Below are 25,694 nucleotides of genomic sequence, written 5' to 3' on the forward strand. Positions count from 1 at the left end.
GAGCATTCATTGCGCAGATTTAGGCTCCCTTTGATCCCAAGAAGCCGTCGCAGGCCTTCTTGGCCAGCTTCTTGCAGAGAAGCCACTGGCGCGAGATTCCTAGGTACTGCCTCTGCAAACGCTTGATCTCCTTCTCGATCTCTTCCAATTCTTCCTTTACTTCGGCTGAGTAGCGCTGTCTCTTAGCAGCCGGAGACTCCTCCGGCTTGTCCTCAGGAGACTCTTTCAGCTTGTCGTCAGAAGAATCCTCCGGCTTGTTGTCAGAAGACTCCTCCGGCTTGTCAGAAGGATCCTTCGGCTTGTCGTCAGAAGAATCCTTTGGCTTGTCGTCAGAAGAATCCTTCGGCTTGTCGTCAGAAGAATCCTCCGGCTTGTCCTGAGGCGACTCCACCGCCTCTAGGTACTGCCTGTGCAAACGCTTGACCCTCTTCTCGATCTCTGCCAGTTCTTCCTCCACTTCGTCTGAGTAGCGCAGTCTCATAGCAGCCGGAGACTCCACTGGCTTTTCATCAGGAGACTCTTCCGGCTTGTCGTCAGAAGAATCCTCTGGCTTGTTGTCAGAAGAGTCGTCCGGCTTGTCCCGAGGCGACTCCACCGCTTTGTCTTCAGCAGACAATACCGATTTATCCTCAGGTGACTTCACCGGTTTTTCCTCAGTGGACTGCAGAGGGTTGTCCTCAGGTGTCATCTTACTCTCCTTTGAGATTTGGTCCATGGTGGTTCAAGAAAAAGAGCTTGGAGGAAAATTATTTTTTGCCAAATATTTTTGGGAATATGTTTCGAGACGTCCGTTTCCTTTCAGTCTAAGGCAGAAAAAGAAAGATTCTGGCGTTCCATTCCTCGATTTGACATTTCAATAACGTGAACTTTGCTCCGATTCCTGTCAAAAAGAACAATTGATGGCAATCCTAAAACGAATTTAACATTTTTAAACACTTTTTACGTATATTTAAAAATAGTTAGGCATTACTATAATGCTATTATAAATACTATAATATAACTACTATTTATGTATTAGTTATGAATTACTGTTTGCCTTTTGCAAACCTTTGTTGCGCCCTTTTCCATGGAGTCTATCTATCCTCGCCGTTTTAAAACTATGGATCGACATTTTTCAAATATATTTTGTATTTTAAACTTTATTTTACTTTTTATTTACTTTTAGATGGTTTAAAAGAACGCAGGAATATGTTAATGTAGGGATCGAACATATCTGGGTTTAAACTTTTTCGTTGGAGTTCGTTTCCGTTGGTGTGTCCATTCGCAATCGATAATTCTATAATATAAAAATACCGCGAAATACCAAATAAAATCTTTTTTCGATTAAATATATCAACTTTATACAAAGAATATCGATATATTGATATTTTGATTATCAACATCCCTACCCAAAACGTTTTTCAGTAAAAGCCAACGTGATTTTGCACTGATTTTCTTACTAAGACGCGCGGAGAAACACTCGGCCAGAGTAACAAATCACTGAAGTTAAGGGAGCAGTCAGAGGAAGCACATCAGCCATACGCAGAGGAATACCGTAGAGGATCAGGAGGATGCCACGAGGAAAGTTCGTTAACCACAAGGGCCGCAGTCGTCATTTCACGTCACCCGAAGAGCTTCAGCAGGAATCCGAGGAGTCGGAGGAACAGTCCAGTGGCAGCGGCAGCGGCAGCGAAAGCGAAGACGACAAGGCTGGCGCCGGAGCATCCACATCGAAGCAGAAGACCGTTGCCCAAAAAAAGCCCGCCGCTAGTCGTCCTGCCCAAAAGCAAAAACAACGCTCTGCGGCAGGCGGGGGTAGCTCCTCGGAGTCGGAATCCGAGGAGGAATCTGACGAGTCAGAAGGGGAAGCGCGCGATGCCAAAAAGGGCGTGGCATCGCTCATTGAAATCGAAAACCCCAACCGTGTGACCAAGAAGGCTACGCAGAAACTGTCGGCCATCAAGCTAGACGAATCTGGCGCTGCCCCAAAGCCGGAGCTTTCGCGCCGCGAACGTGAACAAATCGAGAAGCAGAAGGCCCGCCAGCGGTACGAGAAGCTCCATGCCCAGGGAAAGACCACCGAGGCAAAGGCAGATCTAGCAAGGCTAGCTCTCATCCGGCAGCAGCGCGAGGAGGCGGCTGCCAAGCGAGAGGCGGAGAAGAAAGCTCTAGAGGCGAGCGGCAAGAAGCCGGGAGCCAAGTAAAAGCCACCCAGCTCTCAACACTTGCAATTGTAACCCAATCCTAATCCCGATCCCGAACCGAAGCGAAATGGCAACCGTGCAAGGGCTAATGGCAATAAGCTAAGTTAATTAACCGAGCAGGTCAGCAGGTGTGTCCATAAGAGATCCGTATCCATGTCGATTGAAATGTCGTAGTTTTTCAAGCCTATCTTTTTGTAATTGCGAATTATATACAAATAAATAACTATGTGTAAATGAATTAGTGTAGATCTGGAGATAGCGTGGGCAATCTCATGGGAATTTGTATTAAATAAGTACTTTTGCACAAACAACTCTCCTTGCAAATAAAGTCAGATCGTATATTTAAACTATTTCCTGTTTCTAATTTAATTTCCATTGATTTGTGGCTTTCCTAACCTGGTACATTCATGGTTAAAAAGTAACAAAAATCCTTCTTACGGATGACAGTAAGATAGTAAGGGACAGGCATTTTACCAGCTAAGTTAAATCTAGTAAAATAAAATGTTAAATATCTAGACAACGCCCCAAACCTCCTCGAAGGCGGAACAAAGCTTGGAACACGCTATGGCTGCCGAGAGCGGATAGTTGCTGATGGAGAACAGGTCCTCCGTGTAGTCGCTCTTCAGAACGCCATGGGCAAAGGCACCAATTACCAAGACCACGGGCTCGTCATAGCTAGCGCTGCCCTCCTCTCCGTGCGGCACAAGGTCCCGGCAGTTTGACATCAGCTTGCCGGAGAAGCTCATGGCGTACTTCTTGCACCCTACTGGCAGGTGATCCGTAATTGGGTTCTTGATAACACTCATCAGTCGACGTGAGGAGTCACTGGCGCGGATCTGGAATTTGTGGAGTAGTTGGACCATCAAGCCGGCGAATCTCTTGAAGGTTCGCGGGATTCTGGTCTGCGGATTGATCTCGATAAGCACGTTCTTCTCAGTCCGTACAAACACCTGCAGCAGACCAGCCCGATTCAATGGGGAATCGAACAGCATGAGAAGACATTGGTGGGTGATGTCTGGACGACAGCTGCCCGGGTCCCGCTGGTTTTTGCGCATGATGCCCGCGTGGTCGTCGCAGTTGAGGAGCTCGAAAGTGTTGTGTACCTATTGGAGGATGGAAGTTTAAAGAATGACAGCCTTCAGGGCTATGGGACACCTACCTTCACCGTTTCCAACTGAGCGCCCTCCAAAACAATGATCAGTCGCTTCTCGCTAGCGTTCACATGGAGCGCCTTGAAGTGCTTCTTGTCCAGATCAAACTCAGGATCATCGGCCTTGCGTCCTGTGAACTTGCGCTTGCGGTTTATAGCCTTTCCTTGTCCTCCCATGTCTGAGTGCTTATAAAAAATCAAAACAAGAGCACGCGGCCAAGGAGAGTGTGGCCAGACCACTCTCGAACTCACTTGGATTGCAGACCCATAGCTACTGGTCACACTGCCGCGTTTTTGTTTGGATTTGGAATGCGAATTGGGGCTTGAATTTCCTTGCGGCCCCATCCTGTGTCATTTTTGGAACGTCGGACAGCAGGAAACAACGGTCACAAGTCATGCAGTAAGTAATTCCGCCGCAAAATCAGCTTCTCCCATTCAGAACTCCCCGTTTTCGGTTGCAGACGTTCGCGGGCCAGCAGTACGAGCAGTGGACGCCAGCCGGCTCCTTCGAATCCCCATCCCCCGCATCAAGCACAGCCCCTAGAGGCGCCTAAGATCATAGTGATTCACCCCGGATCCCAGCACCTGAGGATCGGAAGGGCTTCTGACCTCAATCCGCAGACCCTGCTCCATGCAGTGGCCTATAGGCGGCGGCAGCTGGAGGGCGACTGGCCGCACCACGATCCTCTGCTGCCGCCGCTGGATAACATCAATCCCGCCCGGCTGCAAGTCGAGTTCGAAGAGCAGCGACTGGCCGTTTCGCGTATCCTTCAGCACTGCGTCGTAGACGAACAGAATCGCCTGCGGGTGGCCACTCCGCCGCAGCAGTTGGCTCACTTCAATCGGAGCAGCCAGGCCGAGAAGATACCACCGCCGAGCGGGGTGCCTGAGGAGCGCCCTTGGCTGGATCGCGATGCGCAAAGCATCTTCGACGAGCAGATACTCAGGCTGAGCGCCTTCGATGCCCGCGAGTACGACATCCACTTTCCCGTGCAGCGGGGCGAGCTGAACGTTCACAAAGAGAAGGGTGGCTCGCTGCAGGTAAGCGAATGCACTGGAGTTGCTGGTCACAAGTAATAGTCTATGCTCTTCAGGCTACTCTCCAACACCTGGAGCGGATCTGGGCGTATGCGCTTGAGGTACGCTTGAAAATTGCACTTCGCGACCTGGGGACTCACTGCGCCGTGCTCGTGGTAAACGATGTGTACGTGCGGAGGTATTTGCGAGAGTTTATGACGCTACTGCTTCAAAGGCTCGGCTTTCAGCGCTGTTTTCTGGTCCAGGATAGCGTGGCATCGACGTACGGCGCGGGAGTTGGCTACGGCTGCGTGGTGGACATCGGCGCCCAAAAGACATCAATTGCCTGCATCGAGGATGGAATTTCCCAATTGGATGCCCGTGTGAGGCTTCACTACGGAGGCGGAGATATCGATCAGGTCCTCCTGATGCTGCTGCGGAAGTGTGGCTTTCCCTACCGGGAGTGTAATGTTCAGGACAGCTATGTGGATGCCCACCTGATGGACGAGCTGAAGGAGAAGTTTTGCCATTTGAATGCCAATGTGTGCGGCGCCCAGGAGAAGCACTTCACGTTGCGAAAACAGAACGGCCAGTGGTTGCGCTACACCATCCAGGTGGGCGACGAAGCCATCATGGCTCCCCTGGCGTTTTTCCACACGGAACTGCTGAATATCACGGGCCGGACGAGAAGCGTGTGCATCCAGCAGACTGTGCAGGAACAGTATGACTGTGAAGATTGCTTCAACGGGGAGTACTTGAAGGAGACGGGCCGGAAAAATGGCGTTCGTGGTGGGGATACTAGCTTGCTTGCGGGCCCGGGATCTCTGCCAAGACCCCAGCTGCCTGTTACTGCGGACGACGAGGAGATGCTTGTGGTGGAGCCCGACGAGAGCAACAGTAACTCCCAACAGCAGCAAGGACAGCCCCTCCATTCCAACAGTTGCTACCTAAATACTCAGGGACAAGTGCTGTCACTAGACCAGGCCGTGATCCGGTCCATCAACCGGTGCGCAAGCTTTGAGACCAAGCGCAAGATGTTTGGTTCCATTCTGCTCGTGGGCAGCAGCGCCAAGCTGCCCGGCCTGACCGCCTGGCTGGAGAGCCGCATCAGCCAGCAGATGCAGCCCACCGGGACCGAGGTGAATGTTTTCACCAAGGGTATGGATGCCGGCATGGTGGCCTGGAAGGGGGCGGCCATCATGTCCGTCCTGGAGAGCGCCCGCGAGCTGTGGATATCGCAGCACGACTGGCAGCGCTACGGATTGCGCATCCTCCGGGAACGATCGCCCTTTCTTTGGTGAGTGACAGAGGCAAGAGGCGTTTCGAATATGATTAGGGAATTTTAAATAGTAGCGGGAATCGAAGAGTACAATTATGTAGGAACTTAGCCGTAACCAAAGCACAATAAAGGCGCCGGACTACGGAGCGGTGTGTGACTTGCACCCAAAATGATACGACTCCTGAGCTCCATCAGTACTTTGTCCAATTGTTTATATGTTTTATGTCTCGTTTTGTCAAATATGGTTTTATTTTGTGCTGTAATTTATGTGCATTTTTAAAAGTATCCGCGATTAGGTAAACAAATTTAGAACCCCGGGCGATAAGCTCTCCTGCGAGCAAAACAAAGACTTTGTTTTCGACACTTGTTTTGGCTGTTAATTTGCAACTTTATCATGCGATAACTGAGACACTTTGACCATTAAGAGTAAAACAAGATTTTCTTATCAAAAATAAAACAGAACGAAAGTGCATTTGTCATAAAAAAATATGTGTGCGTATGTGTATGTTATAGGTGGGTCCAGCGGCTCTCAGGCGAGGTACTTGGGGGCACTGGAGCCCATGTAGTGGTACAGGTCCCCCAGGGTGGAGCGCACCAGCTTCGCCTTGATGGTGTCGCGCTGGAGCCGCTTGTAAGCCTCGAACCGGTGACATCCCCCGAAGCTGAAGTAGTAGTCGCCGCCCTCGCTCCCAGTGATCCAGAGCAGGTCGATGGGCGGCACCTCGTCCTCGCTGGTTTCGCGCTGTGGGAGAAAGTGTGTGGTCGAGTGAGCGGTGTGTGGGTAACCAGTACAGCAACTATCCGGAACTGTGGAAAGTGGAGCAGTGCCTGCTTCGCTCTTCAGATATGTTTTATGGACAGGAACATATTATGTGCGGACTTGGAATTCTTTTGGAGATTAGATAGCCCGTGTTTTTTGGAAACCAACATTACAGCGCCTCACCAGGGTTTTACCCTTGACTCTTTACGTTTTAAAGTCCAGAACTCATACGCAGTGTTGTCCCAGTTGCCACTATGAGTCCCAAAATCCAAGCACAGCAGCGAAAACTCACCTGGATGGTGTCCATGAGCGACTGCACCTTCTTCTCATCCAGAACGGAGGGAATGGGTCGCTTGATCACCTCCATCGGAACATTGTGGATCTCCGCTATGCCCGCCGAGTGAATTGTGGTGTCCATGGTGGTGCTGGTTCTGCAGCTGTTTACCTGCCGGTCGGAGGGAATTCTTCGACAGTTCAGTTGTGAAATTTCACTATGCCCCAACAACAACAATGAGCAACGATAGCGGAGCTACTGCGGGGTTGCCACCCACACCCACAGAAAAGAGCTTACTTTGGGGCAGGGCTTCTGCTGGAGGAGTAGTGACTTCTGCGGAGACTGGGTACGTATCTGGGGAAGCGTCTGCTCGCCTGCCGAATGGACTGGCTAATGAACTCCATGGCCGCTGTCTCCGATCAGCAGAGCCACTGAAACTCGTTTCAATGTGCACTCGAACTCGTACTCGTCGGGCGATGGTATATGTTTACCGCTATATGTTTTTAGCTGCTGCTGCACGACCACTTTTTGTTTGTGTTTTGCATAATCAACGCGCTGCAATGCCCCCCACAAACACCCAGCCCCAGTATCGCCCTTGATAAAGGCAAATGAAATCGAAATTCAAAAAATAGCAGCTGCTGGGGGGCGGCTGGGGGCTAGAAGTCTTCCTCTGGCAGAAACGCTCCGCCGCTCTCTGATTAGCTCCAAGGCGCGAACGGAGAAATTAAAATGTCTTGCTGGTTGTTTTGCTCTGTAGCCTATCTCAAGATAAACGTATACGTATTTAAATTTGGGGGCAAAGTATGGCAGGTAATTCTATTTCTGCGGAGAAAACAAGTGCGTTTTGCGTCACTCGAGTACTCTTAGGTGCCCTGGGTCGTCGTAACGGTCGTTTTGCAGCACTGTTTCCGTTAAATTCAAATTTCAGAGTTCGAGATTCAAAATTCAAAATGGAGTATGGTACAGAGTCTTTTGCAAGCTTTCAAGGCCATCCAAATGGCAAAGCCCATGCAAAAACTAGGCCAGTTGCTATTACAATATGTTAGCCGTAGCTCCGCAGCAGTAGCTCTACTAGAACATGTTAAATTACACTTTTATCTGGCTGGTATCGCCGCGGAGAATCGCCTCCCACTCCTCCGGCGGCTTGTCGGCCACACAATCTTCTTCAATTAACTGCTACGAGCTGTTCGACAAGAGACAATTGCAGTTACTTACCCGGGTGAGGTGTCAACAAAAGGTAACCGATGCCGGAAGCCCATTAACAGTCACTCTTGGCCCTCAGCCGCAGACCCACCCTACCTCCAGTAGTTTTAAATTCAAAATTCTGTTACAAATTTGTGGTTTGGTCCTCTTTTGATTCAATTGGATGTGAGCATGAAATTCAATTTGGTGCAGACCCTGGTCTTCGTTTTCTGTCTTATCAGCGTCCAAATTTACGGGATACAAGGTGATGTTCAGGTGCCCTCCGGAAATCTCCGGCGTAGTGACTTATTCCCCTTCGGGATTTCGTTGCAGATGCTAACGGGAAGCGGATCGTGAGCAAGTACGAAAGGATAATGCAGATGTACCCACAACTGACGACGGGCGGTGGCGAGTCTTCCCAGTGGCGGGCTGCCGAGAAGGACATGCGGCATCCCTGCAAGCGGGACTGCTCGGACCAACAGCCCATGACTTGCTACTACTACATGGTGGTCCACTACGACGACACCATGGCGGAGACCTGTAAGAGATACCTCCAGGTGAGTGGGTCTATCTCCCGAGAGAATCTCTATCAATACCTTTAAAAGGATAGCTAGTACCTAGGGAGCTTTCCGTGTCAATTGGGATTCCCGGTACTCCACCCGGTACTCCAATTCTGTTTCTAGAACTCCGCCGTGATGTCATGCGATTAGAAAACGTCTTCAGAATTTTCTGCAGAACTTTCCGAGTACGTCAGAAAACACTGATCAAACACCGATAGTGGTGTTTATTCCTTGAAGTGATCAGTAACATCGGCGATAAAAAATGTTCTTTTTTTAGAAGTTACAATTACAAACGATTCTTGCTAAGTCTTTCCCTCTTCTCCGCAGTCCAAGTTCCGCTTCAAGCTGGGAGGAAAGGAGTATCTCGATGGCATCATGCTGGAGGAGAACCTGGGGGCCACCGATTGCAAGTACGCCGACGGGCTGGAGAGCCAGGTGATGGTGGTGAATGGTCAGCTGCCCGGACTGGCCATCGAGGTCTGCCTGGGCGACACCGTGGTTGCGGACGTGATCAACAGCATGCACGAGACGACGACGGTCCACTGGCATGGGATGCATCAGCGGATGACCCCGTTCATGGACGGAGTGCCCCACGTAACCCAGTACCCGATCGAGGCCGGCCAGGCGTTTCGTTATCGATTTGAGGTGGACCACGGCGGCACCAACTGGTGGCACAGCCACACGGAGCACCAGCGCGCCTTCGGGCTAGCCGGCCCACTGGTGGTGCGGATGCCGCCTCGGCTCAATCCCCACGCCCACTTGTACGACTTCGACCTGTCGGAGCACGTGATCATGATCCAGGACTGGGTCCACAACTTTGTCGAGAGCGTGGCCGAGAACATCCTGATCAACGGGAGGGGTCGGAACCTAAAGAAGGGCGTCACTTCGAAGCCCACTCTGTACGCCCACTTTCCGGTGGTCCGCGGAGGCCGCTATCGCTTCCGGGTGATCTTCAATGGCGAGTATTGGGCCGGGAGTGCCTACTAGTCAAAGTACTAATGCGGGTTCCCCCATTTCAGGTGTTTCTAACTGCCCAATCAGCTTTAGCGTGGACCAACACGACCTGGTGGTGATCGCCAGCGACGGCAACGACATTGAGCCTGTGGAGGTCCAGCGGATCATGTTCCACGGTGCTGAGCGGTTCGACTTTGTGCTGCACGCCAACCAGGAGGTGGCCAACTACTGGATCCGGGTGAAGGGATACAGCTTCTGTGCCAAGAATCAGCTGCACCAGGAAGCGGTACTTCACTATCGGGATGCAGATCCTCGGTCGCTGGACACGCACATCCTAACCTACGCCTACGATGCCCCAGGCACCACCCTTAACGAGCTCGGAGACGACAATAGCATGACCGCCAACGGAAACGGCAGGAGTATTTCCCTCGCGGACTTGAATGCCCAGAGACAGGAGCTGGAACTGCAGCCGGCGGTAACATACTATACGAGCATGAACGCCTTCGAGGTGCGCCAGGGCGAGGGCTTCCGCTTCCAGATGGACGACATCAGCTTCAGCATGCCGAAGATGTCCCTTCTGCAGACCCGCAATCTGGGCGTCGGCCAGTTCTTCTGCAATAGGACCCAACAGGCGGAATTGGGCTTCAATTGCCGCCAGCGGCACTGTCGCTGCTCTAACGTGATACAAGTGCCGGCCAACCAGCAGGTCGAGTTCGTCGTGTACAGTCTGTCGAATACCCCACACCCTGTTCACCTGCATGGCTACACCTTTCGTGTGGTGGGAATGGGGACACTCGGTGAGGAGAAGATCGGTCAGATCGAGCAGATCGACAGGCGAAGTCCGCTGCCGCGTCGCAGGCGAGGTGCCCCCCTCAAGGACTCTGTGCAGGTGCCTGCCTTCGGGTACACAATCCTGCGTTTCTTCTCCAACAGTCCAGGCTACTGGATGTTCCACTGCCACATATCCCCGCATTCGGAGAATGGCATGGCGGCGGTGGTACGAGTTGGCGAGGATGTCGAGATGAAGATGTGTCCTGTGAGCAATTGCGGGCTTTGCAGCTCAGTGGCGTAGTCCTTAACAATAAAAATAAAGTACCTTTAAGCTGGCATTTCAAACGGGTATCTTTTGCGCGGTTTAGTGTTGGGAATGGCAGGGGCTAAGTGTTCGACAACGCCAAGGCCCACGTGCCGGCACTAGTAAAAGTAAATAGACTAATCCCGTCTAGAAATGCCGGTAAGGGGAGACTCGGACTCGGATTCTGAAGATGACGCCCAGCTGCGTCGGCTTCGGGAGGCAGCTGACACTTCTCTGCTCACGAACTCAATGTTTCAAGAGCAATCCCAACCAGCAAAACAGTCAGAGCGAGATAACCAGCCCCGAGAGATCACCAACAGGCAGCAGGATCCCGTCTCAGCCAAAAGCGAACGCTATTTGGAGGAGCAAGAGCCCGCTACGTGTGACCTAAAAGTAACTCAGGAGATGCAGAGGCATATTTGGAGCCGGTTAAGTAATATTATCCAGCAGCAAATCGAATTCTGCGAAGAAGAAAAGCGCCCTCTTGGAAATAAGAAGTCTGTTCCCGATAGGGTGAAGCTTGTTTCCACGGCCGATTGTTATCTAAGTGCAGATGTAGTGATAGAAGGGCCTCAAGGTCCCCAGAAAAAACCCAACATCATGAAGCGTTTGCTTCCTGAAGACGAATCCTCCAAAGAACACAATGCCAACTTGCGCTTGATATCAGTCAGTGGTGAGTCTGTGCTTGATGGAAAGGATCTGCGCTTCTGGGCTCCGAAGAAAATACGGGCTGACAAGATATTTGAATACAAGGCGCAGGGATCCAAACTACTGGCTGTGGAACCCGATAATGAATTCACAGAGCGCCGAAGAAAAAACAAATGGGACGAGTCCAAGATTAGAAAAAGGAAGAAAAATAAACAATAGATATATTCTTAAAGTGTAAAGGACTTGTTACTCTTATTACGAATCGAAAGTGGCATGGAAGGTGTTTACTACATGTCCGTTTCCATTGTCAGCACCGCTCGTGCCGGCCGTATTTGAGGTAGAAGACATCTGACCATCGAGCAATCCGTAGAGCATCTGTTGCTGGGAGCTGGCGGTGCCACTGGAGCCCGCCGAGCTGCCACCGAGTTCCTGCAGCATGTCCCCCACCATTTGGTGCCCTCCCATGCTCTGGTTGCTCCCGGTAGCGCTGTTGTCAAGTATGTTAAGGAAGTCGCTGCCATTGAAGTCCTGATGCTGTTGGATCTGTTGTTTCTGCATGCTGCTCTGACTCTCCTTCATAAGCTTGTCGTACTCCTGAAGCACGCCGTTGAACTCGCCAATCTCCACGCGATTCCTGGCTATCACCTTGTGCTTGTAGTAGTTGTGAACCTGAGTTAGGGATGTACCCGTAATGGCAGTGTAGGCCCGCTCGAGGGGCAATAATTTGAGACTAGTGGCTTTCTGCAGTCGAGGATCCGAGTCGTAGCAACCTCTATACTCGCCCACAAAGCTGCGCAGGAACTCCTCCGTGGCGTCGGTCAGAACCTGAACGGCCGACTCGGAGCAGTCTGTGAATCCGGCCAGGCGCAGCATTCCACACATCACTTTGCGCACGGCCTGTCGGCAGGTATCGCTCGAGATTTCCGGATAATCCTGCGGGTCGCCTCTGGAGTAGGCTGTATCCACAGGGGGCGTGAACCATATAGGCTTCTGGAACTTTTGCTCGCTCACCAGATCGGCGGCGTTTTCTGGAGGGAAGTCCACTTCGGGTATCATTAGGCAGGGATTCAGCAGATAATTCGATGAGCCCTAAAATGGAATACGTTATTATTCGGATCACAGGATTGCCAGGATTCCCGCATACGTTTTTGTTTGAGTATGTTTCGATTAGCGACTGCAGCACCTCCGTCTGTTTCATCACCTCGATGGTCTGGGTTACCAGCGAGCTTCTCAACTCCACGGTGTGCCTGTGAGTTACAGAATTATCAACGTTTTGTCCACTGAACTCTCTTACTTCTTTATATTCACCGCATTTCTTTCGGAAGGTGCTCATAATTTGCTCGGGCCTCGTCAAACCTGGCTTTCTTCGTCGCAGTGTAAACACCCTTCTCCGGCGGCAGCTGAGGGCCATCGTCCTCCAGGGGGATGGTGCCCCAGTGGTCCAGTTCCATTTCCTTAGTTCCCTCGGCTTAAAAAAATAATTTGATCAAAACAATTTCACCCAAAAACAAAAATAAATAATCAAAAGCCGATGGCAGTATTGGAAAACGTGCAATAACTATCGATTGCTAAAGAGCTCAATGCCACGGTGCGTAAGACACGAGTATCGGCACCTTGGGTATCGTAGCAAGCGTAATGTTTGTTTTTTAGGAAAGGGAAAAATAATTAACTGACGAGGCGAATTGAAACGTCGGCAAGATAACGCAACGACGCAGACGACGTGTGGGATACTCCGGCGGATTGGCGGTGCCAGGGTACGGATTCGGCAACAAGATGCACCAGCAACACATGGACCTGCATGCGCCCGTGGACTTAAACAAGGTGAGTAGTATCTGGAGGGGATTACCCCTAGGCGAGGAGAAAGGGTCCATCTAATGATCAATTGAATGCTCCACAGTCCCTGGATGAGATGTCCCCAGAGGAGCGCATGCGGTAAGTTTATTTAATCCCTTGCCGGTTCTCCAAAGGTTGTTGACCTAATCTTTCACCTTCCCCTCCAGAGCGGAACACCAGCTGATGGTGGAGAAACACCGCGGCCACGACGCCATGCACTCGGAGATGGTGATCATCCTCTTTGTGACCCTGGTCATCGCCCAGATCATTCTGGTCGAGTGGAAGAAGCGCCACTACAGCTCCTACGCCTTCGTCACTCTATTGGCCATGTGGCTCATCCCGCTAATCATCTCGTGCAGCTTCGGTTGGGTGCGCTTCATCATCATCTGGCTGATATTCACTTTCATCACGGCACTGGTGATGCGGAGGGCCACCAGTAAGCCCATCCAGGGTACAACGCCTAGGTGAGTCACGCCGCCAGTTGGCGATAAGGGCAATAACAGTAATCTTATCCATTTCCATTGCAGGCTGGTCTACAAATGGTTCTATTTCATCTACAAGCTGAGCTACGGCCTGGGCCTGGTCGGCTACTTGGTGATCATGGCCGCCTTTCTGGGAATGAACTACGTCTTCTCGCAGCCTCCAAACGCCTGGATGGACGTTGGCCTGATGTTCTGTTTTTACGGTCTATATATCGGAGTCCTTGGCCGGGATATATCCGAGATCTGCTCCGACAAAATGGCCGCTGCCATTGGCGTACGTATTGAACTTTCTTGGAGTATATTAATTCGAACAATCCTTTATCGCTTCGTAGTACTACACGCCTCAGGGCATCCCAACCCGACACCTGGACCAGAATGTGTGCGCCGTTTGTGGCAACCAGCTATTGGTCTCTGAAAAGGAGGAAGGCGTCATCGAGAACACTTACAAGCTGTCGTGCCAGCATGTATTTCATGAGTTCTGCATACGCGGGTGGTGCATCGTAGGAAAGAAGCAGACCTGTCCCTACTGCAAGGAAAAGGTCGACCTCCAGAAGATGTTCCGCAATCCGTAAGTCATGGAATCAAGTGACCAATGTATACTATATGTTCTCGTACGTCTTGCAGCTGGGAGAAGCCCCACGTCTTGTACGGACGCTTGTTGGACTGGATTCGCTGGCTGGTGGCCTGGCAGCCGCTTATCTTCTTCATAGTACAAGGAATTAACTGGATGCTGGGCCTAGAGTAGGTTCTCCTGGACCCGGCTTTGCTTTCCTGGGCGTCTAGTCAAGCACACACACATACACACCAACACACACACACAGTATATATTTAGAAGAAGCACACTATTATTATTACTTCAACTACAACACCAAGAACGACAGACCAATTGGAGCACCAGCACCACTCAATCGCCATTCATTCCAATTCCGACCCGCTCCCCGTCCAGTTATCCGGGGTGCGGCGGTGCTCGCGGAGCAGAGCAGACGCTTCCACCCTCGTGGCTTGCTTCCCAGCACCCGACCTTTCCATGGCTCAGACTTAACTCAGAGACGAAAATGCAATTTGGATATATGCATGTGTACATCTATATCTATATAATACAAGCTATGTATTTTGTGTACATTGTGTGCCTGCCGTGTGTATGTTTCCTAGGTATTTTGACCAACTATAATTTCGTTACTTTGCTTGGTCGCCCCGGAGCTCGATGGACACATGTGTGTGGCGAGCGGAGACTGCTGATAGAAGCCAAATAGTGGAAAAAAGACTCGCGGACGCTGTAAATCGAAACAACTTCAAAATTCTGAAGAGTTTAGAAAAACTTCATGTGATCGACGTGGTTTAAAGTTCAAGAGTTTATATAGTACGGATTGCACGGATCTGTGTCTGGATGGGAATAAAAGGATTTATAGAACCAAGCATGTCTGTCTCTTTCGTTTTCGCCAAGAGGCCCCGCCCGGGATAGACGTTTTGAAATAACAATTTATCGCTTTATTGTGTATTATTCCATTCACTTAAGGCAACAACAATAACAAAAGAGTAGGATGCAAGGTAAGCCAAATGAACTGGAAAGAAACGAACTGCCAAGCCAGGGACTTAAGTTTCAGGCACGGGTAGGTTATGGAACCGGGGATATGGGATCGGCTGAGTGTGCCGTCGTGCTAGCACCGACCTGGTGGCCGGGGAAGGATTAGGAACGCACTAGTGAGCCGCTTTATACATTTCTTCCGGTATGTACATCTACACCTTAACTGTTACGGATCTAGTAGCCAGAGGCTCCGATCATCTTGCGGATCTGCTCGAAGGACAGCCAAAACGTGAGCGACCATGGCGCCATTCGGATCCAGCACGGCAAGAATCCCTTGTAGAGAGCCGCGAAGCCCTCCTTGGCCACGGTCTGCCGCAGGCAGTCGACGGATCCGCGGTACAAAACACCCCTGGAAGGAAAGAACACATTGAGTGGTACAGAGCTGACCCAACTCGCCGTCAGAGTCGACTCACCGGCCCTTGTCGTCGGTGGGCTGGTTCATGATGCGGGTCTTCACCACATCCGCCGGCGTGCCCATGATGGCCGCCACGAAGCCAGCACACACGGAGGCCAGTACATGAACGGTGTGGCAGTCGGGCATCTGCAGGCGGTCCATGATGAGGTGCTTGATGGTGTCGTAGGTGGTGAGATCGCCGAGGTTCACTAGAGCCGCCCGCTGAACATTCGGAATGCTGCCCTTCCATAAGCCCCGCACGCCGCCTCGCTGAACAATTTCCCGAAAGGCGTGGCCGGCACTATGGACTCGCGGCGGCTCGCCCATCAGACGCCGCCGGCCCTCCATCTGGACTTGGACCTTGACCAGGTCAGCGGGCGAGGCAAGCCACTGGGCGACGGCTCCAGCGGTGACGCCGCAAAGGGCTGACTTCCACACGGGCAGCGCCTGACTTCCATCGCGGGTGAACTCCTTCCGCATCATGTCGTAGCTGCAAATCCTCACACCGCTGAGGGAGTAAGCAGAGAGGAAGCACAAGGGGGATTAGAGCGACTCTAGCAACTGGCCGGAGGGCTAGAGGGCGGCAGGCGATCTATTGATCTATTGGCTAGTTCTAGTATGAGGATTTTGGATGTTTGCCCACCTATAGACGACGTGTCGGTAGAGCGCCGGCGTCACGCCCTGCCACAGCTTCAGGGCGCCCTCCTCCCGCGCAATCCCGAAGGCGGTGGCCATCATGCCGCGGTATTGCATCTGGTAATGGTAATTGTGGGGGCTTCATTGTAGTAAGAGTATCTGTATTTTCTAAAAGTCCAAGAACAACACACACACACACACAAACACAAAGGAACAGATTGGGGGAGAGGTCCAGGTCCACCCAGAGGAGAGATGACAGTCACACAGATCACAGTTGGGGTAGCTAAACATATAGTGGGGGTCAGTCGGATGGGGGAAGGTTAGTTGTGGGGAACAGCTGGGACTGCTTCGGCAACCTCTCACCCGTGGGCACTCTTATCGTCGCTTGCCCAATCTTATCGAGCGATGGAAGCAGTGATAAGTCAGAGGAGCAGTCCCAGGTTAGTGGAAGCAGGCAAGTCAACAAATGGAGATGTGGGATTAGTCGGGTTACAGTCAGCAACAGTAAAAACAACGACAGGCGATGCCAGAAACCAGAGATAGGGGTTCAATAATGCAGTGGGCAGATGACAGAGAATACCCGCCCCTATCACTGGTTCATGCCGGGCAGCCATATACTCACATTGGACTTGGTTATGGTTTGGGTTGGACTAATCGTGGCTATGGCAGCCGCCTCGCCCTGGATTTGCAGGCGCGTCTTGGTCAGATCCAGGGGATACGTGACCAGCTCTGCGATGGAGGCCGCCACCACAGACACGATGTACGTGCAGGCGAAGGAGTCCGCATAGTCATACTTCACAGGCCGCAGTTGGTTGCGTCCGCTGGTAGTGGAGGAGGCTGTGCCGCTAGTCCCGGAGCTGGAACCACCTACGCTTGCTGGCGAAGATTCCTCGGTGTGGGAGCTTGGTGAGCCCGTTGCAGCGGCCATGGCAGCACAGTTGGAACTGGAAGATAAGCGGGAACGTTTAGTAAACATTGAGGGAAAAGGTAAACAGCAGAAAACAAACTATGGCGGGAGAGACTTTCACACGGTCGCGTGATGTGGTCGGGGTGCTTCGAACTTTCCCGAGGATTGCGGACGCAATGCCTTGTGCCTTTGTGTCCGAGAATATGCTTCCGATTCCGTGTGCGACTCTTTTTACATAATAACGACGGCGGCGATTTTGGCAACGCTCTTCCGAGGTGCGAAAAAGAAAGAAAAACAAAAGGTGCCAGTGGAATCGCTCCGAATCGCCTTGACTTGGACAGCAGTCGCGCTCTTTTTAAGCTCTCGATGGGCTAATCATGTTTGTCCACCCAGCTGCGAAGCGGTTCTATTTATATATCCTTAGTATTGTGTATAAAAAACCTTAAGCTTATCAGCTCCTCGTCAATAAAACAAAAAAAAATAAAAACACAAAAACAAAAACACAACAGAGGCCTAGGGTTGCCGCGTGCAGCAAAGGAGCGAAAGTGTGTCCGGGGCTGTCAGATTCCTTCGAATTACCTCTTAAATATAAGGTAGCGGGGATATATCTAATATATATCTTTATATAATTCGCTTGTCATTATTTATTTGCTTTGATTTTATGTAAGGAGCGCTCGTATTTGACTTTCAGGGTTATCGATAGTTTGCCTTTCCACCATCACATGGAGATCGATAACCGACGCGATAGTGAACGATAACAACGCATTTGTGAGAAATGTACTAAATATAGCCGCGAAGCGCATAAATAAAGTCGATCTTGTTTTTTTTATGTAAATTTTTTTTGCTGCGGCTGCGATTTTGGAAATTCCAAAAGCGATGTAGATATGAAGTGTGATCCTTTTACCAGTGTGAATCTTATACCGAGTCGCTTCGAGTTCAACCAAATCGGAGGAGGATCGAAATATTACCCCTCAGAGTCGTAAAGTCGTCTATCCGAGAATTGCCCCAACAACAAACAGCGCGTAGGAATCTACCGAGAAGTGGAGCCAAGGCGAGAGAAAGAGAAGGAGAAGCAGGCGAAGGAGGAGCGCAGCGGAGTGGAGCGGGGGAAGCACAGAATGGATGTTGAAATACCTGTTTTGGCTGGATATCTTAATGTGCCGACCCAAACTGGATTTTCGCTAAATCGTATCTCGAAAAAGGTATGGAAAATCACGTTGACTTATCACTATATAATATCCTCCCTATTTTTCGCCCCTCTGAGACCGATCTCGCATATGTACCTAGGAGCTTTCTCGTTAGCACCAAAGGAGAGGCGCTCCAAAGGGCCAGGCAGGACCTGCGGACGTCGGTGCTTGCGATGGGGTGTGCCTTGGCACGCCACTAAGCCAGGGCTCGGAGTGCGGGAGAGACGGAGCGATCGGCAGCGATCGGCAGCGCAAGAGTGACAAGGAAGGCGAGAGCCCCAACCACAGGCGGGGACGACAAAATAGACACAAGCAAGAGATCGCGGAGAGGGTTTCGGGTTGGGGCCTTGTCTTCAAAATCTGTACTGATAGGAGCATCAATTGCATAAACTGTCATTCCGCACTACTGTATGTAAATTCAATGCTGGCATGGCGAGAGGGAGTGTCTGCTTGCTCCGCACTGCAATAGTCCTACTATTTTTCCCGCTGGTGTAAGCACGCACAGCTGGGCGATCGACGCTTGGAGTTCATGGGGTGTGCTTACATGCAACAGGAAATTCTTCAGTTAGCAATAAAAAGGGCTGAAGGGGGGCCGTTGCCCAGGCGCGGAGTGGGGAGAGTGCACCAGGGCCCAAGACCATTATGTAACACCCTCTCTAGGGAACCTAAACGTTTAAGTATCAGAGCCTCTATTGACCCCATGCCCATTTCCATCCTTTTTGCAGAAGGCATGCACTCGCTACTGCCTCCTTTTCAAGGCCAGTCGCCACGGGATCGCCCGGCTGGAGATGTGCGAGAGCAAGGAGGACCGCAACCCGAAAATCTTCACCCTTGAGAACTGCGTCAAGATCACCCAGGAACTGCCTCCCGAGCGCCTCATTCAGATCGTCAAGCGGCATGGAACGCTCACCCTGAGCACCGGGAGCGAGGAGGAGCTGAAGGACTGGATCACCGCCCTGCAGACGGTAGCGTTCTGCGACACTTCCCCGTCAGGTGGTAACGGCGGCGCGATCGAGGAGGACAATGACCTCTACTGCAGTTCCTTTGTGAGTTGGAATTCTTTCTTTTATGAGGTGTGTCCTCTTCTCAGGGCAGTATTCCGCCAGCACATAGAGTACATTGTATTTTCTTGTTTCGAGAGAGCTATGGGCTACCGGACTTCGTTACGTCATTACCAACTTCCATCAATCGAAAATGAATGGACCTCTATATACGGACCCTCTTGAAATCCAAGAAATCCTCAAAAGCCCACATATGGCCCCAAACTATGCCCATATCTCAGCCATTTCTCATCCGATCCTCGAGCGGCGTACCTTGTTCGATTTCTGCTTCAATTCCCCATCATTCTGCATCAAAATATGGTACTCGAAATTTTTTAAAATTTTTTTCAAAATTTTTCGATGGCCCCCTTGGAAATCCGTGAAAACCCACCATAGTCCCTTCCGATGCCCATATCTCAGCCATTTCTCATCCGATCCTCGAGCGGCGTACCTTGTTCGATTTCTGCTTCAATTCCCCATCATTCTGCATCAAAATATGGTACTCGAAATTTTTTAAAATTTTTTTTCAAAATTTTTCGAGGCCCCCCTTGGAAATCCTTGAAAACCCACCATAGTCCCTTCCGATGCCCATATCTCAGCCATTTCTCATCCGATCGTCGAGCGGCGTACCTTGTTCGATTTCTGCTTCAATTCCCCATCATTCTGCATCAAAATATGGTACTCGAAATTTTTTAAAATTTTTTTCAAAATTTTTCGATGGACCCCCTTGGAAATCCTTGAAAACCCACAATTGGTCCTTCCGATGCCCATATCTCAGCCATTTCTCATCCGATCCTCGAGCGGCGTACCTTGTTCGATTTCTGCTTCAATTCCCCATCATTCTGCATCAAAATATGGTACTCGAAATTTTTTAAAATTTTTTTCAAAATTTTTCGATGGCCCCCTTGGAAATCCGTGAAAACCCACCATAGTCCCTTCCGATGCCCATATCTCAGCCATTTCTCATCCGATCCTCGAGCGGCGTACCTTGTTCGATTTCTGCTTCAATTCCCCATCATTCTGCATCAAAATATGGTACTCGAAATTTTTTAAAATTTTTTTTCAAAATTTTTCGAGGCCCCCCTTGGAAATCCTTGAAAACCCACCATAGTCCCTTCCGATGCCCATATCTCAGCCATTTCTCATCCGATCGTCGAGCGGCGTACCTTGTTCGATTTCTGCTTCAATTCCCCATCATTCTGCATCAAAATATGGTACTCGAAATTTTTTAAAATTTTTTTCAAAATTTTTCGATGGACCCCCTTGGAAATCCTTGAAAACCCACAATTGGTCCTTCCGATGCCCATATCTCAGCCATTTCTCATCCGATCGTCGAGCGGCGTACCTTGTTCGATTTCTGCTTCAATTCCCCATCATTCTGCATCAAAATATGGTACTCGAAATTTTTTAAAATTTTTTTCAAAATTTTTCGATGGACCCCCTTGGAAATCCTTGAAAACCCACAATTGGTCCTTCCGATGCCCATATCTCAGCCATTTCTCATCCGATCGTCGAGCGGCGTACCTTGTTCGATTTCTGCTTCAATTCCCCATCATTCTGCATCAAAATATGGTACTCGAAATTTTTTAAAATTTTTTTCAAAATTTTTCGATGGCCCCCTTGGAAATCCGTGAAAACCCACAATTGGTCCTTCCGATGCCCATATCTCAGCCATTTCTCATCCGATCCTCGAGCGGCGTACCTTGTTCGATTTCTGCTTCAATTCCCCATCATTCTGCATCAAAATATGGTACTCGAAATTTTTTACAATTTTTTTCAAAATTTTTCGATGGACCTTAATCCATCCGGCCTCTTAGTATCCAATCTTCGAGCGGAATGCCTCAATATGTACCCATCGATTTCCCCACCATTCTGCACCAAAATATGGAACAGTTCATTTTAATTTAATTCTTTTCAACACATGTCTGATGAATTATTTTAAAAACCGTTTATTTACTCTACGTTTCTCTGAATTTTAAAAGGGGAAACAATGGTCAAAAGACTGTTCGACGAGCCGCGCAGCAGCGATTCTCCGGGTGCTGAATGCTGCGAACGGTGCGCCAGTGCTTCGGGCCGGCGGTTTGCAGCCACTTCAAGTACTTGACGAAAGTGTCGTAGCCCAGGAACTGGATGCGCCGACAAGTGTTCCCGTGGTGGTATGGCGCCCGGCGATCGTAGATCCAGTTCCGACTGGTGTTGCCGCACCTTCCCTGAAATTTGCTAGCGGCGATGTCACTGGAGAGGAGAATGGGGCTTTTCAAAAGGGATTTCTGTAAGAGCTACCATGGTACTTACATTTCCTCAAGAGTCAGTAAGGCTCGCTTGCGGATTTCCGGCAATCCGGCCAGGAATCGGAGCACCGGCGGCCCGTCAGTGCGTCTGACAAGGGAGAAGAGGAACAGAAAGGGCATCTGCTCGAACCGCACACACTTGATGATCTCTGTAGCGTGGCACTGGCGCTCCGGCCACTTGTGATCCAGCCAGACCACGGCGGCCATGTATACCTCCATCTCCGAGTTGACCGCCAGAGAGCCCATCGACAGCAGCCGCTTTAGGGGACCAGCCTCCAGCAGCCTGAACTCCTGACTGGCCGCAAACTGGAGGAAGATGTTCGCCATTCGACCGATCAGATGATCCTCCAGGTGAAGACCCAGAGTAATGCCCCGCTGGTACAAGGACACGGCCTTTTCGGGATCCCTCGTGACCAGTTCCATGGCGTTCCAGATGTCGGCCACTATCTCCGGGCAGTCGAAGAACTGCGCTGCCCGCAACACCTGCAGGAGGTAATTGGTGGACATTTCATGGACCGGCTCCAGGGCCCATCGGTACATGGCCACAAAGGCGCGGGCATTAACCATGGAACTGGGCAGGTGGTAGACATGCGACTTGCCCATCGGGGCGCGTCGGAAGAAGGTCGAAACCAACTGCAGGATAATGGCGTGGCATCGGAATTGTCGGTTCTCCACCACCACCAGAAGAGAGGGTTTTACATTCTGCCTGAACATGCGGAGCAGGTTCTCGGCGAGGTTTGTGCGCTCCGGGCCCAGGGACTCCGCCCAGAGCTTGTCCAGTCGCTCCGGCTCGGTCGTGCCCCGCTCCATGTTCTTCAGCATGTCGCTCAGCCGGATCTTTATTGTGGTGGACTCCGCGAGAGAGGGATTGCTGCTGATCTTCAGCTGGTTGAGGATGTTGTCGAAACTGCCCACCTGGAGGCTGATTGGCTTGCCCAGCGGCAGCGGGTTCAAGGCAGCCGGAAAGGCCAGCTCCTGCAGCAAAAGTTGCGCGTCGCTTCGGAGGGTGTGTGGACGACTAGAATCCTCTTGGTAACTGCTCTCACTCAGATTATCTTGATCTCTGCAATCTGCCTTCGGGGGTATCTTCGGAGACTCTTCCGATCCCTGCCGTTTTCCAGTTTCTTCAAGTTTGCGAGGATCTTCTGGCGTCTGTTTGGGTTCCTCTTTGTCAGCCTCCATTGAAACAGTCTCCAAAATCCCTCCCTCTTTGGTGGGGATGCCCGTCACTGAAGAGTCCTTCGGAGCCTCCACTGGGGAGGGGTCCTCTTCGAAAGACACGCCCTCCGCGGGTGTCTCATTTTGCGCTCCGTTGTCCTCCTCGCCCGGGTTCTGTGGATCCTCCCTCATGTAGGATCTCATATCGATCGAAGAACTGCGCTCTTCAATTTGAAATCCATCCTTGTCGTAAAACTTGTTCGGTTCGCTCATTTTTTCCCTTTTTCGGTCGTATGTGTACTTTTTACGGATAATTTGATCTTTGTGCTTTATCGAAACTATTTTTATAGAAACTGCTAGAAAAATGTATTAAAAGGAACTGACTTCTTTTTTGGATTTCAAGAATAGTCTGAAATGGGAAAGGAAAGGGCTACTTGTGCGCCTGTTTTTTTTAAATTATTTAAACTGTTTTTTAAAAGAAGTACTCTCTGATTTTCTCTCAGGATGGCCTGTTCATAATCACACTGATTCCCTCGGAGGCCTCGCGGCGCTGCGGCATCGAGCCCAAGACCTACATGCTCCAGATGACGCCCACTGAGCTGCAGCTGAAGTCCGAGGACCTGGGCACCACGATCGCCATGTGGCCGTACCGCTTCATCCGGAAGTACGGCTACCGCGACGGCAAGTTTACCTTCGAGGCGGGTCGGAAGTGCACCACCGGCGAGGGAGTCTTCACACTGGACCACACCAACCCCCAGGAGGTGTTCCGCTGCATGTCCGCCAAGATGAAGTCCATGAAAAAGCTGATCAGCGGCGACAACAGCTCCGCCTCCCTCAGCACCTTGGAGTGTGGAGAGAATCAGTTCAGTGCGGCGGCCAACATGGAGCCGGGATCGCGGAGCCCGCTGCCTCCGTCGCCGTCGAGTAACCCGCACGGCGGCGAGTTCGAAATAAATTCCACGCAGAGCGGCTTCTCCATGCGGGGATTCCTGAGCTCGAACGACTCGCTGAACAACTTTTCGGCGGCCAGTAGCAGCGCTACGCCGGGGAGCGGAGGTGCTAGTGTGACGCTCTCGGTGCCCGCTGGGAAGCACATCCCCAACAAACCCCCACGGAAACTCGGAGCCAGTCCAACCACAACAGCGCCGATAGCAACGACAAACCAGCAACAACATTGTGATAAATACAGGAACATTGTGAAATATGAGCCTGTGGCCATAACGACATCCTCGCCCGCTACCGATTCGGCAGTTATTCTGAAGCCCCTGGAAGCGTCCGACCCGGATCCGCCGCCGCCGGACCTGCCGCTGCGCAACGAGAGCACCGGCAAGGGCGGCGGAGGAGCGATGGAGCGGGACTACGAGTGCATCGAGAACATCACGGAGGCCTGGCGCACTCGGGGAGTCGGCGATGTGAGGCACTGCGAACGCGTGCCCATCCTCTGCGACACCTCGGAGTTCGTGCGCCAGCGTTCGGTGACGAAACCCTCAAACAGCACACCCAAAATAATTGACATCGACATCGGGGAGGGGGCATCGCCCATTTCCGTGGCCGACTCCAACTACGATCGCCTGGACTTCCTCTCGCCGAACAACAAAACCTCCAGCGGATACAAGACCATTGTGAACGTAACCGTGCCGGGCAATCGCGGGCGGTGCAGCCCGCCCCCGCCCAACGAATACGAGATGATCGCCAGCCCGGACACGGAGAGCTTCCGCAAGGCGGACGACAGCCACCTCGGGTACGGGGTGCTCCGGAAGACCAGCACCACCACGACGAACAACAACAACCTAGGAATCTCCAACAGCAACATCATCATCAGCAGTAGCAGCAGCAGCAGCAGCAGCAGTGCCGCAACAGCGAACAAAAGCAGCAACGACGCATCAGCCTCGGCCATCGACCATCGCAGCTACAACGGACTCAACTACACGATCGTCAGCAAGCCGAAGAGGGTGTAGGAGTCAGGGGGCTGGGAGGTTAAGATTAGGAGGGGCCTGATGCACAATTCCAGAACAGGGCTAGGGTGGTGCAGTGTGGATCAGGGGAGACTACACGCGGGGCACTGGCCCCGAACAGTTGGCGGTTGTTGGAGGGAAATCGAGTCCTTAACCTGCTAGACTATATTCCAAGTTCATTTTCAAAACAGACTTCCCAGAATCTCAAAACCCGCAATTCAGAATCACAAATGAAAACTCTACGTCTCGAAATTAGTAATTTAGTAACTCCAGGGTCTGAATGTTCTTTCTATTTGGGATCTCAAGAAAACACAACGCAACTCTTCAAAAGCAAGCACAGTAGGTAACGAGAGCAATATCATCTGAGCCATCTGAAGCATTCCATTGTAATCCACTTCCGTTATCGTAGTTCCAGCAATTGCATTTCGAGCTTAAGAAGAGACTGCCTTACAGTGCCTTAGTAGAGTTTTACGCAAAGCAGGGAGGCGGTGGCCTCCCCCGTTCCGTTCCAAATTGATTTCCGTCTATTGTTTCTTGTTCATAATCTGTGATTGTATTGTTAGTATGAAGAAACTGCTTAGTTATAGCCAGCACTGCCCGCCACTGATCGCACTCGAGGAATAAGAAGTATATATATGTTTTGATTTTACTTAAAGCCGGAAGTAAAACTCGCAAATCCTTGTGTACTTGACCCGTTTTTAAACGTATGTAGTGTTTTGTATGTATTCTTTAGAAATATGTAGAACAACCCGAAACTTTGTTCGCCTGCCATAATTGGTTACGGATCAATTGTTATACCTTTGAAATTTTCAAATAATACGATGCTATAGCTGCCATCAGTAACCAATAAATCTCCCACAGCGCTAGCCATGCTATTGTAATGTTTTTGGTCCAACCCAGGCTGGAGAAGGCCTCCCAAGCGTTGATTAGGGAACCCGTGTCATTGTACTTGCACCTCCCTCGTGCCCCGCCATCTCGCATACGCACGTATTCGATTTTGAAGCCATGTTCGTTGCAAATGACATTATTGAGTATTAAGCAAAGGTCACAACAAAAAAATAACTAAAAACGAAATAAAGCTAAGCCAGAGCCAGAGCCAGAGCCAGGGCAAGGAAAAGTAAAGAATAAAAATACCAAAAGAAAA

General features: G+C 50.9%; 12 protein-coding genes across 16 annotated transcripts; 6 read left to right on the forward strand and 6 right to left on the reverse strand.

The window, feature by feature from the left end:
- Positions 1-19: 19 nt before the first annotated feature.
- Positions 20-715, reverse strand: LOC6503801 (serine-rich 25 kDa antigen protein). Its single transcript, XM_001963683.3, has one exon. The coding sequence runs from the start codon at positions 713-715 to the stop codon at positions 20-22; it is 696 nt and encodes a 231-aa protein (XP_001963719.1).
- A 641-nt stretch (positions 716-1,356) lies between these two features.
- On the forward strand, positions 1,357-2,533 carry LOC6503854 (28 kDa heat- and acid-stable phosphoprotein). Its single transcript, XM_001963684.4, has one exon. The coding sequence runs from the start codon at positions 1,551-1,553 to the stop codon at positions 2,181-2,183; it is 633 nt and encodes a 210-aa protein (XP_001963720.1). The 5' UTR covers positions 1,357-1,550; the 3' UTR covers positions 2,184-2,533.
- On the reverse strand, positions 2,496-3,678 carry LOC6503800 (ribosomal RNA small subunit methyltransferase NEP1). Its single transcript, XM_001963685.4, has 2 exons — positions 3,343-3,678; positions 2,496-3,286 (listed from the first exon to the last, which is right to left on the reverse strand). Exons 1-2 carry the CDS (start codon positions 3,676-3,678, stop codon positions 2,696-2,698), a joined length of 927 nt encoding a protein of 308 aa, XP_001963721.2. The 3' UTR covers positions 2,496-2,695.
- LOC6503855 (actin-related protein 8) lies at positions 3,606-5,802 on the forward strand. Its single transcript, XM_001963686.4, has 3 exons — positions 3,606-3,733; positions 3,795-4,374; positions 4,428-5,802. Exons 1-3 carry the CDS (start codon positions 3,729-3,731, stop codon positions 5,649-5,651), a joined length of 1,809 nt encoding a protein of 602 aa, XP_001963722.1. The 5' UTR covers positions 3,606-3,728; the 3' UTR covers positions 5,652-5,802.
- Positions 5,803-5,856: 54 nt separating this feature from the next.
- LOC6503799 (putative sulfiredoxin) lies at positions 5,857-7,395 on the reverse strand. 3 transcript variants are annotated; one of them, XM_001963687.4, is made up of 3 exons: positions 6,961-7,395; positions 6,682-6,834; positions 5,857-6,371 (listed from the first exon to the last, which is right to left on the reverse strand). In XM_001963687.4, the coding sequence occupies exons 2-3, from the start codon at positions 6,805-6,807 to the stop codon at positions 6,159-6,161; spliced, it is 339 nt and encodes a 112-aa protein (XP_001963723.1). In that variant the 5' UTR covers positions 6,808-6,834; positions 6,961-7,395; the 3' UTR covers positions 5,857-6,158. The 3 variants fall into 3 exon arrangements, with proteins under 3 accessions (XP_001963723.1, XP_014761084.1, XP_044572900.1); XM_014905598.3 differs by having other exon boundaries at positions 6,682-6,853; XM_044716965.1 differs by having other exon boundaries at positions 6,682-6,880.
- Positions 7,396-7,543: 148 nt separating this feature from the next.
- On the forward strand, positions 7,544-10,485 carry LOC6503856 (laccase). Its single transcript, XM_001963688.4, has 4 exons — positions 7,544-8,110; positions 8,179-8,402; positions 8,733-9,363; positions 9,425-10,485. The coding sequence occupies exons 1-4, from the start codon at positions 8,038-8,040 to the stop codon at positions 10,429-10,431; spliced, it is 1,935 nt and encodes a 644-aa protein (XP_001963724.1). The 5' UTR covers positions 7,544-8,037; the 3' UTR covers positions 10,432-10,485.
- A 23-nt stretch (positions 10,486-10,508) lies between these two features.
- LOC6503857 lies at positions 10,509-11,321 on the forward strand. The gene has a single exon (XM_001963689.3). It carries the CDS (start codon positions 10,588-10,590, stop codon positions 11,299-11,301), a length of 714 nt encoding a protein of 237 aa, XP_001963725.1. The 5' UTR covers positions 10,509-10,587; the 3' UTR covers positions 11,302-11,321.
- Positions 11,305-12,637, reverse strand: LOC6503798. The gene is made up of 3 exons (XM_001963690.4): positions 12,391-12,637; positions 12,227-12,329; positions 11,305-12,171 (listed from the first exon to the last, which is right to left on the reverse strand). The coding sequence occupies exons 1-3, from the start codon at positions 12,531-12,533 to the stop codon at positions 11,338-11,340; spliced, it is 1,080 nt and encodes a 359-aa protein (XP_001963726.1). The 5' UTR covers positions 12,534-12,637; the 3' UTR covers positions 11,305-11,337.
- Positions 12,638-12,672: 35 nt separating this feature from the next.
- LOC6503858 (RING finger protein 121) lies at positions 12,673-14,813 on the forward strand. The gene is made up of 6 exons (XM_001963691.4): positions 12,673-12,903; positions 12,980-13,014; positions 13,083-13,379; positions 13,443-13,671; positions 13,730-13,965; positions 14,022-14,813. Exons 1-6 carry the CDS (start codon positions 12,856-12,858, stop codon positions 14,140-14,142), a joined length of 966 nt encoding a protein of 321 aa, XP_001963727.1. The 5' UTR covers positions 12,673-12,855; the 3' UTR covers positions 14,143-14,813.
- A 57-nt stretch (positions 14,814-14,870) lies between these two features.
- Positions 14,871-17,628, reverse strand: LOC6503797 (mitochondrial uncoupling protein 4). Of its 3 annotated transcripts, none has more exons than XM_014905597.3 (5): positions 17,499-17,628; positions 16,635-16,956; positions 16,020-16,129; positions 15,396-15,884; positions 14,871-15,331 (listed from the first exon to the last, which is right to left on the reverse strand). In XM_014905597.3, the coding sequence occupies exons 2-5, from the start codon at positions 16,938-16,940 to the stop codon at positions 15,157-15,159; spliced, it is 1,080 nt and encodes a 359-aa protein (XP_014761083.1). In that variant the 5' UTR covers positions 16,941-16,956; positions 17,499-17,628; the 3' UTR covers positions 14,871-15,156. The 3 variants fall into 3 exon arrangements, with proteins under 3 accessions (XP_014761083.1, XP_001963728.1, XP_014761082.1); XM_001963692.4 differs by lacking the exon at positions 17,499-17,628 and adding an exon at positions 17,020-17,443; XM_014905596.2 differs by lacking the exons at positions 16,020-16,129; positions 17,499-17,628 and having other exon boundaries at positions 16,635-16,768.
- A 46-nt stretch (positions 17,629-17,674) lies between these two features.
- On the forward strand, positions 17,675-25,418 carry LOC6503859. The gene is made up of 3 exons (XM_001963693.4): positions 17,675-18,121; positions 18,832-19,152; positions 23,099-25,418. The coding sequence occupies exons 1-3, from the start codon at positions 18,038-18,040 to the stop codon at positions 24,551-24,553; spliced, it is 1,860 nt and encodes a 619-aa protein (XP_001963729.1). The 5' UTR covers positions 17,675-18,037; the 3' UTR covers positions 24,554-25,418.
- Positions 21,080-23,021, reverse strand: LOC6503796. The gene is made up of 2 exons (XM_001963694.4): positions 21,442-23,021; positions 21,080-21,381 (listed from the first exon to the last, which is right to left on the reverse strand). Exons 1-2 carry the CDS (start codon positions 22,866-22,868, stop codon positions 21,141-21,143), a joined length of 1,668 nt encoding a protein of 555 aa, XP_001963730.1. The 5' UTR covers positions 22,869-23,021; the 3' UTR covers positions 21,080-21,140.
- Positions 25,419-25,694: the final 276 nt, after the last annotated feature.

This window comes from Drosophila ananassae, chromosome XL (assembly GCF_017639315.1).
Source record: "Drosophila ananassae strain 14024-0371.13 chromosome XL, ASM1763931v2, whole genome shotgun sequence".
NCBI classification, from domain to species: Eukaryota; Metazoa; Arthropoda; class Insecta; order Diptera; family Drosophilidae; genus Drosophila; species Drosophila ananassae.

Coding starts and splice junctions, on each gene's coding strand:
- LOC6503801 (XM_001963683.3), bottom strand. CDS start 715: ATGGACCAAATCTCAAAGGAGAGTAAGATGACACCTGAGGACAACCCT.
- LOC6503854 (XM_001963684.4), top strand. CDS start 1,551: ATGCCACGAGGAAAGTTCGTTAACCACAAGGGCCGCAGTCGTCATTTC.
- LOC6503800 (XM_001963685.4), bottom strand. CDS start 3,678: ATGGGGCCGCAAGGAAATTCAAGCCCCAATTCGCATTCCAAATCCAAA. Junction 3,287..3,342: donor CTCAGTTGGAAACGGTGAAG/GTAGGTGTCCCA, acceptor ATCCTCCAATAG/GTACACAACACTTTCGAGCT.
- LOC6503855 (XM_001963686.4), top strand. Junction 4,375..4,427: donor AGAAGGGTGGCTCGCTGCAG/GTAAGCGAATGC, acceptor TATGCTCTTCAG/GCTACTCTCCAACACCTGGA.
- LOC6503799 (XM_044716965.1), bottom strand. CDS start 7,067: ATGGAGTTCATTAGCCAGTCCATTCGGCAGGCGAGCAGACGCTTCCCC. Junction 6,881..6,960: donor AGCAGAAGCCCTGCCCCAAA/GTAAGCTCTTTT, acceptor GTTGGGGCATAG/TGAAATTTCACAACTGAACT. Junction 6,372..6,681: donor CGCTCATGGACACCATCCAG/GTGAGTTTTCGC, acceptor TTTCTCCCACAG/CGCGAAACCAGCGAGGACGA.
- LOC6503856 (XM_001963688.4), top strand. CDS start 8,038: ATGAAATTCAATTTGGTGCAGACCCTGGTCTTCGTTTTCTGTCTTATC. Junction 8,111..8,178: donor CCAAATTTACGGGATACAAG/GTGATGTTCAGG, acceptor ATTTCGTTGCAG/ATGCTAACGGGAAGCGGATC. Junction 9,364..9,424: donor CTTCCGGGTGATCTTCAATG/GCGAGTATTGGG, acceptor CCCCCATTTCAG/GTGTTTCTAACTGCCCAATC.
- LOC6503857 (XM_001963689.3), top strand. CDS start 10,588: ATGCCGGTAAGGGGAGACTCGGACTCGGATTCTGAAGATGACGCCCAG.
- LOC6503798 (XM_001963690.4), bottom strand. CDS start 12,533: ATGGAACTGGACCACTGGGGCACCATCCCCCTGGAGGACGATGGCCCT. Junction 12,330..12,390: donor CACCTTCCGAAAGAAATGCG/GTGAATATAAAG, acceptor TGTAACTCACAG/GCACACCGTGGAGTTGAGAA. Junction 12,172..12,226: donor AAACATACTCAAACAAAAAC/GTATGCGGGAAT, acceptor ATTCCATTTTAG/GGCTCATCGAATTATCTGCT.
- LOC6503858 (XM_001963691.4), top strand. CDS start 12,856: ATGCACCAGCAACACATGGACCTGCATGCGCCCGTGGACTTAAACAAG. Junction 12,904..12,979: donor CGCCCGTGGACTTAAACAAG/GTGAGTAGTATC, acceptor AATGCTCCACAG/TCCCTGGATGAGATGTCCCC. Junction 13,015..13,082: donor TCCCCAGAGGAGCGCATGCG/GTAAGTTTATTT, acceptor CTTCCCCTCCAG/AGCGGAACACCAGCTGATGG.
- LOC6503797 (XM_014905597.3), bottom strand. CDS start 16,940: ATGGCCGCTGCAACGGGCTCACCAAGCTCCCACACCGAGGAATCTTCG. Junction 16,130..16,634: donor AAACCATAACCAAGTCCAAT/GTGAGTATATGG, acceptor TACCATTACCAG/ATGCAATACCGCGGCATGAT. Junction 15,885..16,019: donor TACCGACACGTCGTCTATAG/GTGGGCAAACAT, acceptor TTACTCCCTCAG/CGGTGTGAGGATTTGCAGCT.
- LOC6503859 (XM_001963693.4), top strand. CDS start 18,038: ATGGATGTTGAAATACCTGTTTTGGCTGGATATCTTAATGTGCCGACC. Junction 18,122..18,831: donor TAAATCGTATCTCGAAAAAG/GTATGGAAAATC, acceptor TCCTTTTTGCAG/AAGGCATGCACTCGCTACTG. Junction 19,153..23,098: donor ACCTCTACTGCAGTTCCTTT/GTGAGTTGGAAT, acceptor ATTTTCTCTCAG/GATGGCCTGTTCATAATCAC.
- LOC6503796 (XM_001963694.4), bottom strand. CDS start 22,868: ATGAGCGAACCGAACAAGTTTTACGACAAGGATGGATTTCAAATTGAA. Junction 21,382..21,441: donor TTACTGACTCTTGAGGAAAT/GTAAGTACCATG, acceptor TCTCCTCTCCAG/TGACATCGCCGCTAGCAAAT.